The 12,177-nt window shown below is 45.1% G+C and overlaps 1 protein-coding gene across 1 annotated transcript in view; it reads right to left on the bottom strand.

The window, feature by feature from the left end:
* Positions 1 to 10,760, bottom strand: part of LOC311368653 (dysferlin-like) — a gene marked incomplete at its 3' end in the record, with an annotated part of 21,124 nt that extends 10,364 nt beyond the window's left edge. The window contains 4 exon segments of the mRNA XM_084487453.1: positions 325 to 430; positions 2,199 to 2,290; positions 2,678 to 2,733; positions 10,469 to 10,760. Of these exon segments, the coding sequence (XP_084343579.1) occupies positions 325 to 430; positions 2,199 to 2,290; positions 2,678 to 2,733; positions 10,469 to 10,556 (342 nt within the window). The 5' untranslated portion in view covers positions 10,557 to 10,760.
* Between the last annotated feature and the right edge of the window lie 1,417 nt (positions 10,761 to 12,177).

A 12,177-nucleotide genomic window follows, 5' to 3' on the forward strand; every position in this document is an offset into this window, starting at 1 on the left:
TGTGTGTGTGTGTGTGTCTAGGTGTGTGTGTGTGTGTGTGTGTGTGTGTGTGTGTGTGTGTGTGTCTAGGTGTGTGTGTGTGTGTGTGTGTGTGTGTGTAGGTGTGTAGGTGTGTGTGTGTGTGTGTGTGTGTGTGTGTGTGTGTGTGTGTGTGTGTGTGTGTGTGTGTGTGTGTCTAGGTGTGTGTGTGTGTGTGTGTGTGTGTGTGTGTGTGTGGGTGTGTGTGTGTCTAGGTGTGTGTGTGTGTGTGTGTGTGTGTGTGTGTGTGTGTGTGTGTGTGTCTAGGTGTGTGTGTGTGTGTGTGTGTGTGTGTGTGTGTATTACTCCAGTGTTGTTCCTCTTGGTGTCCATCAGGGACACAGTGAAGCAAGCCGCCAGGTTTGGAGAGTTGAGGACATCCCTAAGAGACACCCTGCTCTCACCCAGGAACCTGGATAACATCACACACACATGTATTACTATATACACCCAGGAACCTGGATAACATCACACACACACATGTATTACTATATACACCCAGGAACCTGGATAACATCACACACACATGTATTACTATATACACCCAGGAACCTGGATAACATCACACACACATGTATTACTATATACACCCAGGAACCTGGATAACATCACACACACACATGTATTACTATATACACCCAGGGACCTGCATAACATCACACACACATGTATTACTATATACACCCAGGAACCTGGATAACATCACACACACATGTATTACTATATACACCCAGGAACCTGGATAACATCACACACACATGTATTACTATATACACCCAGGAACCTGGATAACATCACACACACATGTATTACTATATACACCCAGGAACCTGGATAACATCACACACACATGTATTACTATATACACCCAGGGACCTGGATAACATCACACACACACATGTATTACTATATGCACCCAGGAACCTGGATAACATCACACACACATGTATTACTATATACACCCAGGAACCTGGATAACATCACACACACATGTATTACTATATACACCCAGGAACCTGGATAACATCACACACACATGTATTACTATATACACCCAGGAACCTGGATAACATCACACACACATGTATTACTATATACACCCAGGAACCTGGATAACATCACACACACATGTATTACTATATACACCCAGGAACCTGGATAACATCACACACACATGTATTACTATATACACCCAGGAACCTGGATAACATCACACACACATGTATTACTATATACACCCAGGAACCTGGATAACATCACACACACATGTATTACTATATACACCCAGGAACCTGGATAACATCACACACACATGTATTACTATATACACCCAGGAACCTGGATAACATCACACACACATGTATTACTATATACACCCAGGGACCTGGATAACATCACACACACATGTATTACTATATACACCCAGGAACCTGGATAACATCACACACACATGTATTACTATATACACCCAGGAACCTGGATAACATCACACACACATGTATTACTATATACACCCAGGAACCTGGATAACATCACACACACATGTATTACTATATACACCCAGGAACCTGGATAACATCACACACACACATGTATTACTATATACACCCAGGAACCTGGATAACATCACACACACATGTATTACTATATGCACTATTATCTGTGTGTGTGAGTGTGAGTCTGTGTGTTGGTCACGGTTGACCCTGAGGCACGCCGGTATATTCTAGAACACAGGTGACATCACTCCGGTCAAACTAGCCATTGTGTGGAGGATCTGTTCATATGCGTTTCGGAATATCGGTTTCCGGGGGCAACCAAGGGCGTCACATTCTCTGGATTCCAGTGTGTGTGTGTGTGCGTGTGTGTGTGTGTGTTGTATGAAGAACCCTGTCACCTACACCTTACATAACCTAATGCTATCTCCACCTCCCACTCCCTCTGTTCCCCCGAGTGGGTCCGCTCCAAGCGTCCTGCTGGCTGACCCTACTTCCTGTCTCCCGACCTATCAGGAGGAAGCATCGCCCTCTCCGAGCGGCCCAGGGTTCTATTCTGGGATGGCAAATTAAGATAACACTTCTAGAGGGAGACTGGCCCGAGAGACAGACAAACATGTCAGACACACAAACATGTCAGACAGACAGGCAGACAGGCAGACAGGCAGACAGGCAGACGGACAGTACCTGTTCCTGCCCATCTTCTCATGGTCTTTAACCACACAGTGGATCTCTGCTGCAGAATCCAGAGGAATTCCCTTCAGGTCCCACTCAAAACCCTGCAATACATCATATTTACAATATTAAAGGTCCCATATGATACCACCAGGTGTGAGTGTGATTAGCCGTTACAAGTCGTTAATCTGAAAATCCGCCTCTTCTGACATCACAAGTGGGCGTGTCCACCTAGATGTGCGCTGGATAGATCAGACTACCAGCCTACCCAGTGGACTGGGTAAATAGTCATGTTGTTGCCAGTTGGATTGTGGGTCAAAGTCATGGTGCCAGATGGATCCTGGGTAATAGTCATGGTTCCAGGTTAATTGTGGCTAATAGTCATGGTAGTTCCAGGTGAATTGTGGGTAATAGTCAAGGTGGTTCGAGATGCATTGCGTGTGTAAAAGTCATAGAAGTGCCAGGTGTATTGTGGGTAACAGTGTTCCTACCTCATTCCACACTGGGTTAGGGTTGTTCTTGACAACCTTGGTCTTCTTCTTGGTGCCTAGAAAGAATAATAATAATAACTTAATACATATAATAATGAATTCAACGGCTGTGCAACGGTCCCTATGGAGTCCATATGAAAGGATGAACCATCAACCGATAGCAGCAAAGCTCTGAAGGGAGTTTATACATCCTTCTATGCATCAGCTATCAATACAAATTAAAGACACCCATGAGAGGGGGAGGAAGGGAGGGGGGGAGGAGAGAGAGAGAGAGAGAGAGAGAGAGAGAGAGAGAGAGAGAGAGAGAGAGAGAGGATGAAGACAATTATCTGTCAATCCTGATAGATTGACTAAAAATGTAATTGCATTAAATTGCAGTGAATAGATTTCATACAGTGATAACACACACACACACACACACACACACAATTGTGTTAAATTGCATTTAGTTACAGTGAATAGATTTCATGGCTTGATACTAAACACATACACACACACCATCCCATAATAATAATAAGTTTGTTACATTCATAACAAAAATACTTTGATGGGTGTTCTGCTTTCCTTAGAACACCCCCTGGCAACAACACCTCCTTCCTGTTTCCAATCCTGTCAACACACACACACACACACACACACACACACACACACACATTCGTGTCCCTCTTCTCTCCCAGGACAAGGAGTGCGTATCACAGAGACAGGAAGTGAACAGGAAGTGGCAGTGTCCACTTCCTGGTTGGTTTGAAACTGGTGCACCTTGGCAGGACCCTCTGATGTCACACAGCCGAGAAAACATGGCTCAGAGTGTGTGTGTGTGTGTGTGTGTGTGTGTGTGTGTGTGTGTGTGTGTGTGTGTGTGTGTGTGTGTGTGTGTGTGTGTGTGTGTGTGTGTGTGTGTTTGAGGGGAAGGCAAAGTTGTTGCCAATTTCTTGGTGTCTGAAAAAAGACTCACATAATTAAAATGACAGGCAAAACAACAAGCACACTGACACACACATACGCACGTACACAAGAAGACACGCACACTTAATATTTAAACTCACACACAGAACAGCACAGGAGGGTTAGTCAAAATAACTATCAACTACTAATTAACTACACTATTAACTATTAAAACCATCAAACTCAAAGACAATGTCCTTATCATCCTCCATCATCTTCCACCCTATCTCTCTCTCTCAATGTGTTGTTTATTGTTGTAGTGTTGTTTATTTGCCTTTTGTTTGAGTGTCTGTACTATCTGTATGTATTCCTTTTTGTAAAGCGTCTTATGTAAAGCGAGTACCAAGAAAAGCGCTGTAAAAAAACAATGTATTATTATTATTTTTATTATTATATCATTATACATCTCTCTCTCTCCCCCTGTCTCTCTCCCTCAACCTCTCTCCCCTCTCCCTGTAACTTCTCTCTCCCTCCACCCCCCTCTGCTCTCTGTCTCTCTCTGATTTATCTTCATTTGTGTCTAGAGTCTATAAATGGACACGGTATCTGATCGGACCAGTGCAGGAAACATGGACCACACAAACACACACACACACACACACACACACACACAAAGTTTGCCCAAAACACTTGATAGACCCTCCGCCACCTCCTCCTCCTCTTCCTCTCCTCTCCACCTCCTCTCACCTTATAGAGGCTCTATAGAGGCTCTCTCCTCAGAGAGCCTCTATAGGATATATATCTATAACGGCCAATACTGACCATTCAAAACGGGAGAGGGCGAGAGAGAAAGAGAAAGCATCAGGGACAGAGAGAGACGTACAAACACACACACACACACACACACACAGAAGAAAGATAGAGAGAGACACATAGAAAGAGTCAGAGGGCAAGAGAGAGAGAGCATACAAGAGAGAGACAGAAAAGCACACACACACAATCACCAGTTACTATAGCAACGTTTACGTGTGTGTGTGTGTGTGTGTGTATATTTGCCATAGTGTCTGTACACTAGTGTGTGTGTGTGTGTGTGTGTGTGTGTGTGTGTGTGTGTTGGTGGCAGGAAGCTGACCAGGACAAAGCCAGGAAGTAAGGAGTACAGCTAATTTAGACAGAGACAAACAGACAGACAGACAGCCAAGCAGGCAGAGAGTCAGACAGATGCAGCAGGATTTAAAGGTAGATTACAGTAATTCATCTTGCAACCCTCATCAGTAGCGCGCACACAAACACGCGCACACAAACACACACGTTAAATGCGTTACTCCATTCTTCTAATGTGGAACGTTGTTGTCTTGAGAGAACATTGCTTTTGCGACAGCCACGTACCAGTTTACTGCTGGAGTCACATCTCAACTAAAACACACGTAACTAGTACCTTAAACACACATAACTAGTACCAGTCTACTACTGCCATGGAGTCACATCTCAACTTAAACACACGTAACTAGTACCAGTCTACTACTGCCATGGAGTCACATCTCAACTTAAACACACGTAACTAGTACCAGTCTACTACTGCCATGGAGTCACATCTCAACTTAAACACACGTAACTAGTACCAGTTTACTACTGCCATGGAGTCACATCTCAACTTAAACACACGTAACTAGTACCAGTCTACCGCTGGAGTCACATCTCAACTTAAACACACGTAACTAGTACCAGTCTACCGCTGGAGTCACATCTCAACTTAAACACACATAACTAGTACCCTAGACCAGGTGTTCTCTAGTCCCCTAGACCAGTACCCTAGACCAGTACCCTAGACCAGGTGTTCTCTAGTCCCCTAGACCAGTACCCTAGACCAGTACCCTAGACCAGGTGTTCTCTAGTCCCCTAGACCAGTACCCTAGACCAGTACCCTAGACCAGTACCCTAGACCAGGTGTTCTCTAGTCCCCTAGACCAGTACCCTAGACCAGTACCCTAGACCAGTACCCTAGACCAGGTGTTCTCTAGTCCCCTAGAAAAGACCAGGTGTTCTCTTGAACCCTGAACCCCACGTCATGTTCATAAGTGTCTCATTGTCCTCCTCTAACCCCGGTGCCATCAGACATCCCATAATACGCCCCGTCCTACCTCTGAAGGTGACGCCCGCCAGGGGGTCCGAGTGGCGGAGGTTGTACGCCCGCTGCAGGACGCAACGCAGCATGGTTGCTATGGAAACGCCAGGCACACCCGACCCACGGCAACCGCTGCTAGGGACCCGTCTCCCACTCCAAACCCGGTCGGGCCGTGTGTGTGTGTGTGTGTGTGTGTGTGTGTGTGTGTGTGTGTGTGTGTGTATGATTGACCCCGCGAGAATACGCAAAGGAAGTGAAAAAAAAGTCAGACAAAAGTCCTGAAAAAAGGTTATAAAGGACTAAAAGTCAGACTCAATGGAAGGTCGTCTTCATGGATCAGGAGTCTGTCAGAGCCACTCTAAAGGGAGAATATGAAATAAAAGTCCTCTTTGAGATGAAGAAGGGTGGACGTGTTTCTGGTGATTCCTGAGTGTCTGGGAGGCACTGAAAGGAATTCCTGCCCTCCTCCAGTCCAGCATCCCACACTAACCTTTCTGGAAGACCAGCCTCTCTTCCAATGACCTTCTTCAGGTCATTACAAAATAAAAGCTGTGTGAAAAAGGCTTGATTGCAAAAGTAAAAGCTTGGTTTGGAGCTGTGAACAAGATGCTCTCTCTCTCTCTCCCTCTCTTTCTCACACATACCCACACCCACTCCATCGTCACACCCCTTCAAATTCAGAGGAAATAGAACTTCCTGACTTCATTTCTTCTGTTTACCTCTCTGTCGCTCTCTAATGCTCTATGTCTCTCTCCCTCCCTTACCTAAGGATTATCTCTCTAAGTGTCTAAGTGTACTTATGTGGCTACATTGCCCCCTGTTGTTCATTAATGGAAACAGCAACAACCTGTTTCTCAAATCCACTTCCCCCACAAAGACACGCAGCTGGATGATGACGTGTTTCATGTTCAGCAGTTCACCATTCAATTCCCTCCTGAGACTCACCACCGTGAGTATATAGTCCTTTTAGAGGTTCTGGCCCATATAAAAGACACATCAGCTCACCTACTGTCCCAAAAGGTCTACAGAGGACACTGTTGTGACTACCTTGCACTTTGCCTGGAAGATAAGAACACATTGAACACAACTCATATAGCACAGCTCTGCTGCTGACCCCATCATGGCCTCAAAGCTACCCACCAAACTCGTTGACCGGACAGTGTGGTTTACCTGTCTGTTGGGTGAGGTAACCACACCTCCTCCACCCTGACCCTCAGCACAGCTGGCCCTCAAGGCTGTGTTCTGAGCCCCCTCCTCGACTCTGAGGTTAATAATGATGACACCACAGTGGTAAGACAGATCACGGATGAATAACGACAAGAAGGCCTACCGGGAGGAGATCCTGCACCTCACATCTCGGTGGGCCTTCAACAATCTGGTCCTCAATGTGCAGAAGACAAAGGAGCTGACCGGGGACTTAAAGGTCCCATATTATACCACCAGGTGTGAGTGTGCTGTTACAAGCCGTTTTGAAAATCTGCCTCTTCTGCACATCACATGAGGGCGTGTCCACCTAGATGTATGATGGATAGATGAGCAACGTTCGCTACAGTCCACTGGGTAGGCTGGTGGGCTGATCTATCCAGCGCACATCTAGGTGGACACGCCCACTTGTGATGTCAGAAGAGGCCGATTTTCAAAACGGCTTGTGACGGCTAATCACACTCACACCTGGTGGTATAATGTCACCTTTAAGGGAGTCTAAAAGCTGCAGCTGCTCCCCCATATATATCGACATGAGTGGAAGTGGAGCTGGCCCTAACTTTAAGGTTCTTGGAGTCCACATAAAGGAGGACTTGGATTTGAACACCTGCTTTCTTGTGAAGAAAGCCCCAACAACACCTGTATGTTCCTGAGAAGAGCCGGCCTAAGCCAAATCAAACCAATTCACACTACTTTCTGCCGCAAGCTCCATGGAGGGCAACCTCACCAGCTGCATCTCAGTATGGTACAGGGACTGCACATCAGCAGAAACAGACCGGCTATGCATATGACCGGTGACTCAGGTCCAAGCCATGAAGACCACCACCGCACACCTCAACCACTGTTCTGACCCCTGCCACTGGGCTCAGAAACAGCTTCATTTTTGTTGACGCATGCTTTTGAACATGGCATCGTTGTTCAAAGCTCTATTGCAGCGCTTGTTGTAAATCATCATTCTGAGATGCAAACTTGATGAACTAGATGTGAAAGAAAAATCAATACACTGCCAACCATAAAAATGTCTTACCTTTTGTTATCATATTGATACTAACCGTACCAATACTTTTATCTATAGTGCTAGTACTGTATAGAACTTCTACTTATCATACCAATACTACTATGTATTGTACCAATACTGTATCATACTAATACCACTTATTATACCAATATTACAATGTATTGTACCAATACTGTATCATACTAATACTACTCATATCATACCAATACTGTAGCCTATGAATACAACTTCTACGACTAATACTTACCTAATAAGTTATCATACCAATACTCCCAGTACTACAGTATGTATCATACTGGTGTAGGCGCTGGACTGAACCACCGTCGGTCGGTAATGCCTGGAGGGAGCGGACCTCATGACGTCTGGGAGAACAACACGCTGCCTCAGTTGCGTTTAATAAATGGATGCAGTTGTCTTGACGCTCCAAGAGTATACAGTAAGTTCATGACAAGGCCATAATATTAATATATATTGGGAGGGACACATCCCCCCAAATACACTAGTACTACTTGTACAACTTATCATACTAATACTACTACTCATAAGTGATCGTACCAGTACTAAGTACAAACTACTTATAAGTTACTACTTGAATGTCATGGACAGAACTAAATGATTTCGGCCCAAACTAAAAACCATGGCAACTGACGACCATTTGCTAGGATATTGACAACATGTTGCTAGGCAGCCTGTTGATATCGGACCATACAAGGAATCCCCAACCCCCTCAGTATAGTGAAAGCAGTGCCTTGCCCAGGGGTAGACAGCCGGATATTAGAAGAGCAGTCTATGACCTACATATCACCAGGAACCCAACACTCATGCTGCTGTGTGTGTGTGTGTGTGTGTGTGTGTGTGTGTGTGTGTGTGTGTGTGTGTGTGTGTGTGTGTGTGTGTGTGTGTGTGTGTGTGTGTGTGTGTGTGTGTGTATTTTAAGCGCTGAGTGTCTGTGTGTGTGCGTGTGTATTTTAAGCATTTGTGTGTGTATATTAGTGTGTGTGTGTGTGTGTGTGTGCGTTATATTTGAAATGTATGTGTCACAGGAATATATTTCAGGCAGTATTCTGTTGGTTTAGGAAAATGTCAACTAACAGACAGGTAGTCAGACAGGCTGATCAAAGAAGAAAGAATAGTTTGACAGAGCTTCACCTATAAATCCCTACATCGTTTAGGGCCAAAGTATATAACTGATATGCTTCCACTACATAAGCCTTCTAGACCATTAAGATCTTCTGAGACCAATCTGTTAATCATCCCCACACAAAACATGGATTTATGATTTAGTTACGGATTTAGTAACTATGTAACAAATAGCTGGAATAAACTCCCTGAGGATTTAAGACTTTGACCACTTTTAAAACAAGACTGAAGACTTGTTTGCTTTAGCTCTCTGCTAAATCTTAAATACATCGCACTGTCTGCAATTATAAAAAAAATTTCTTTGCCTTTTTTTTTTAAGTATCCATTTTATTTGATTACTTCATTTTATTGTACGTTTGCTTTAGCTTTCTGCTAAATCTAAAACTTTCTACATTTTTTAACCATGCGTTTGTTTTCTTTTACTTTTCTATTATTTACGATGTTTCTATGTGAAGCACTTTGAGTCTGCCTCGTGTATGAAAAGTGCTGTACAAATAAAGTTGCCTTGCCTTTAAATAAGCCTTGATATAAACACGGCCCAGTCCCCATTCATACACGACCATCTCTCTCTCACTGTGTGTATCTTTCTCTCTCTCTCTCTCCATGGATCACTTCTTCCTTCTCCATCACCGGGCCTCATCTCACCCCCTCGCTCTCCTCCTGTCTCTCATCTCCTACCTCTCTCTCTGCCCCTCGCTCATTCCATCTCTAATTGTCTCTCTCTCATCGCTCCAGGCATCGAGGCATGAGATAAACCTACCCCATAATAACTTCAGCTGTTAAGGGAAAGAGATACAATGCAGACGTAGAATACAGAGAGAGACATACACACAGAGATAGGCCTACTGTGAGAGGGGGAGAGAAGGAGAGACCCAAAAGGGACAGAGAGAGAGGGGGGGACAGAGACAGAGAGAGGGTGAGAGACAGAGAGACACAGAGGGACAGAGACACAGAGGGACAGAGAGAGAGAGGGACAGAGACAGAGAGAGGGTGAGAGACAGAGAGACAGAGGGACAGAGAGAGAGAGGGACAGAGACAGAGAGAGACAGAGACACAGAGGGACAGAGACAGAGAGACAGAGAGAGACAGAGACAGAGACAGAGACGGTCAGAGACAGAGAGCGAGAGGGACAGAAAGAGAGAGGGACAGAGACACAGAGACAGAGAGAGCGACAGAGACAGGGAGAGAGGGACAGAGACAGGGAGAGAGGGACAGAGACAGGGAGAGAGGGACAGAGACAGGGAGCAAGAGAGAGGGACAGAGACAGGGAGAGAGGGACAGAGACAGGGAGAGAGGGACAGAGACAGGGAGCAAGGGAGAGGGACAGAGACAGGGAGCAAGGGAGAGAGCGAGGGCACTAGGGTGTAAGGAGACCTCCAAAGTGAACCTGACTTTATCAACAGAGTAATCACGCCCTTACCGTCGTAGGTGGCGCTGCAGTAGGCATCGCTGATGTCATCGTCCGATGTCAGAAGGCGCTCCGCAGCGAGGAGGAACACACGCAGCATGGCTCACACACACACACACACACACACACACACACACACACACAGTCCGTCAGCGGCAACCCAGACAGGATACGTCCATGTGTGGAAAACATCCACAATGTAAGATCAGGTCCACTGTCTGGTATCCGTGGCGACGGAGAGACAGAAGGCTGACTAAGAGAGGCATATACTAGAGAGAGAAATGAGAGAACGAGGAGGGAGAGAGTTGAGCCTGCTAGTGCTGCAGACCTCAGCTGTCACACCCCTCGCTCGCCTCCCGGCTCTCTCTCTCCTCACACACACACACACACACACACACACACACACACACACACACACACACACACACACACACACACACACACACACAGGCAGGCTGGTAGAGGGGCTGACTCATGCACATGCAGGACCGCGCACACACACACACACACTGCTTTCAGTCATAACCCAGTGAGCATGCAGCCTACACTTTGACATGCACACATTCTCTTACACACAAACACACACACACACACACACACACACACACCCACATGGCCAGGCATACAATCAACAATCCCAACTCAGCTAAATTAAGACAACAATCCTATTGGGTATACTCAGACTCACACAGAATGTGTCGGTTGCTGCATTATTAGTCGAGGTACAGAGGGAGAAAGAGACAGCCAGACATATCATTTGTACACATATATAGCAAATATTTTAACTATACATATAACAATGTAGTTTAAATGTTGTAGCAAATACTGGACACCTAAGTATATGTCTATACTTATCAATAAGGGTCAACAATATAAAGTCATATACTTTCAGTACTCAATACTTGTTAGTTTTCCTTTGTTCCATTCGTTCACCTGCATTGGAAATGTAAACTGTTTATTTTACAAACCAATAAAGCTATTTAAATTTGAATTTGAGAGTGAGACGGACAGACAGGGCAGTAGGGTGTACATGAACTATAAATAACGGGTGAAATGTGAACCGAATGTTTCCCACCAGAGGAGCCGCTCTGAGTAATGGACCGGCCGGGGAGATGTGATGAGCCAGAGTCACACTGTCAGAGAGCAGCACAACACTTCTGCTCCTACACGGACCAACACACAGGGAGGAGAGGTAGCGCCATGTAGGAACACACACCTGTACACACACCGCATGCAGTGCGGTGATGCTAGGAACAATGCGATTGTATGATTGCCATCATATCAACTAGGGAGTTGGGGGAGATGGGTGGGGGTAGAGGGAATGAGCAAGAATAGGAGAGACAGGGCAGATGGGAGACTAGGAGGGTATATTATTATCCAAATAACAAATACCATGTCAAACTAAATGTACTCGTGTACCACGGCTGTCTATCCACTCAAAAGCACCTTCAAACCGCAAATAAATCATAGGAATTGAAAGTTAAATGTAATGTATGTGTGTATATATATATATGCATTTAACATGTACAATAAATACATATATACACATTTGTATTAACATATATTATACATAACAAAATGAGTGTATTCCTGGTTGTCTATTTATTCTGAATGAAAGCCCAACATGTATCTGCTAAATATGAGCAAGTGAGAGAGGGAGAGAGAGAGAGAGAGAGAGAGAGAGAGAGAGCGAGCCAGAATGAGAGAGAGTGACAAACAAC

Source organism: Micromesistius poutassou, assembly GCF_964030765.1.
Source record: "Micromesistius poutassou genome assembly, chromosome: 23".
Classification (NCBI taxonomy): domain Eukaryota; kingdom Metazoa; phylum Chordata; class Actinopteri; order Gadiformes; family Gadidae; genus Micromesistius; species Micromesistius poutassou.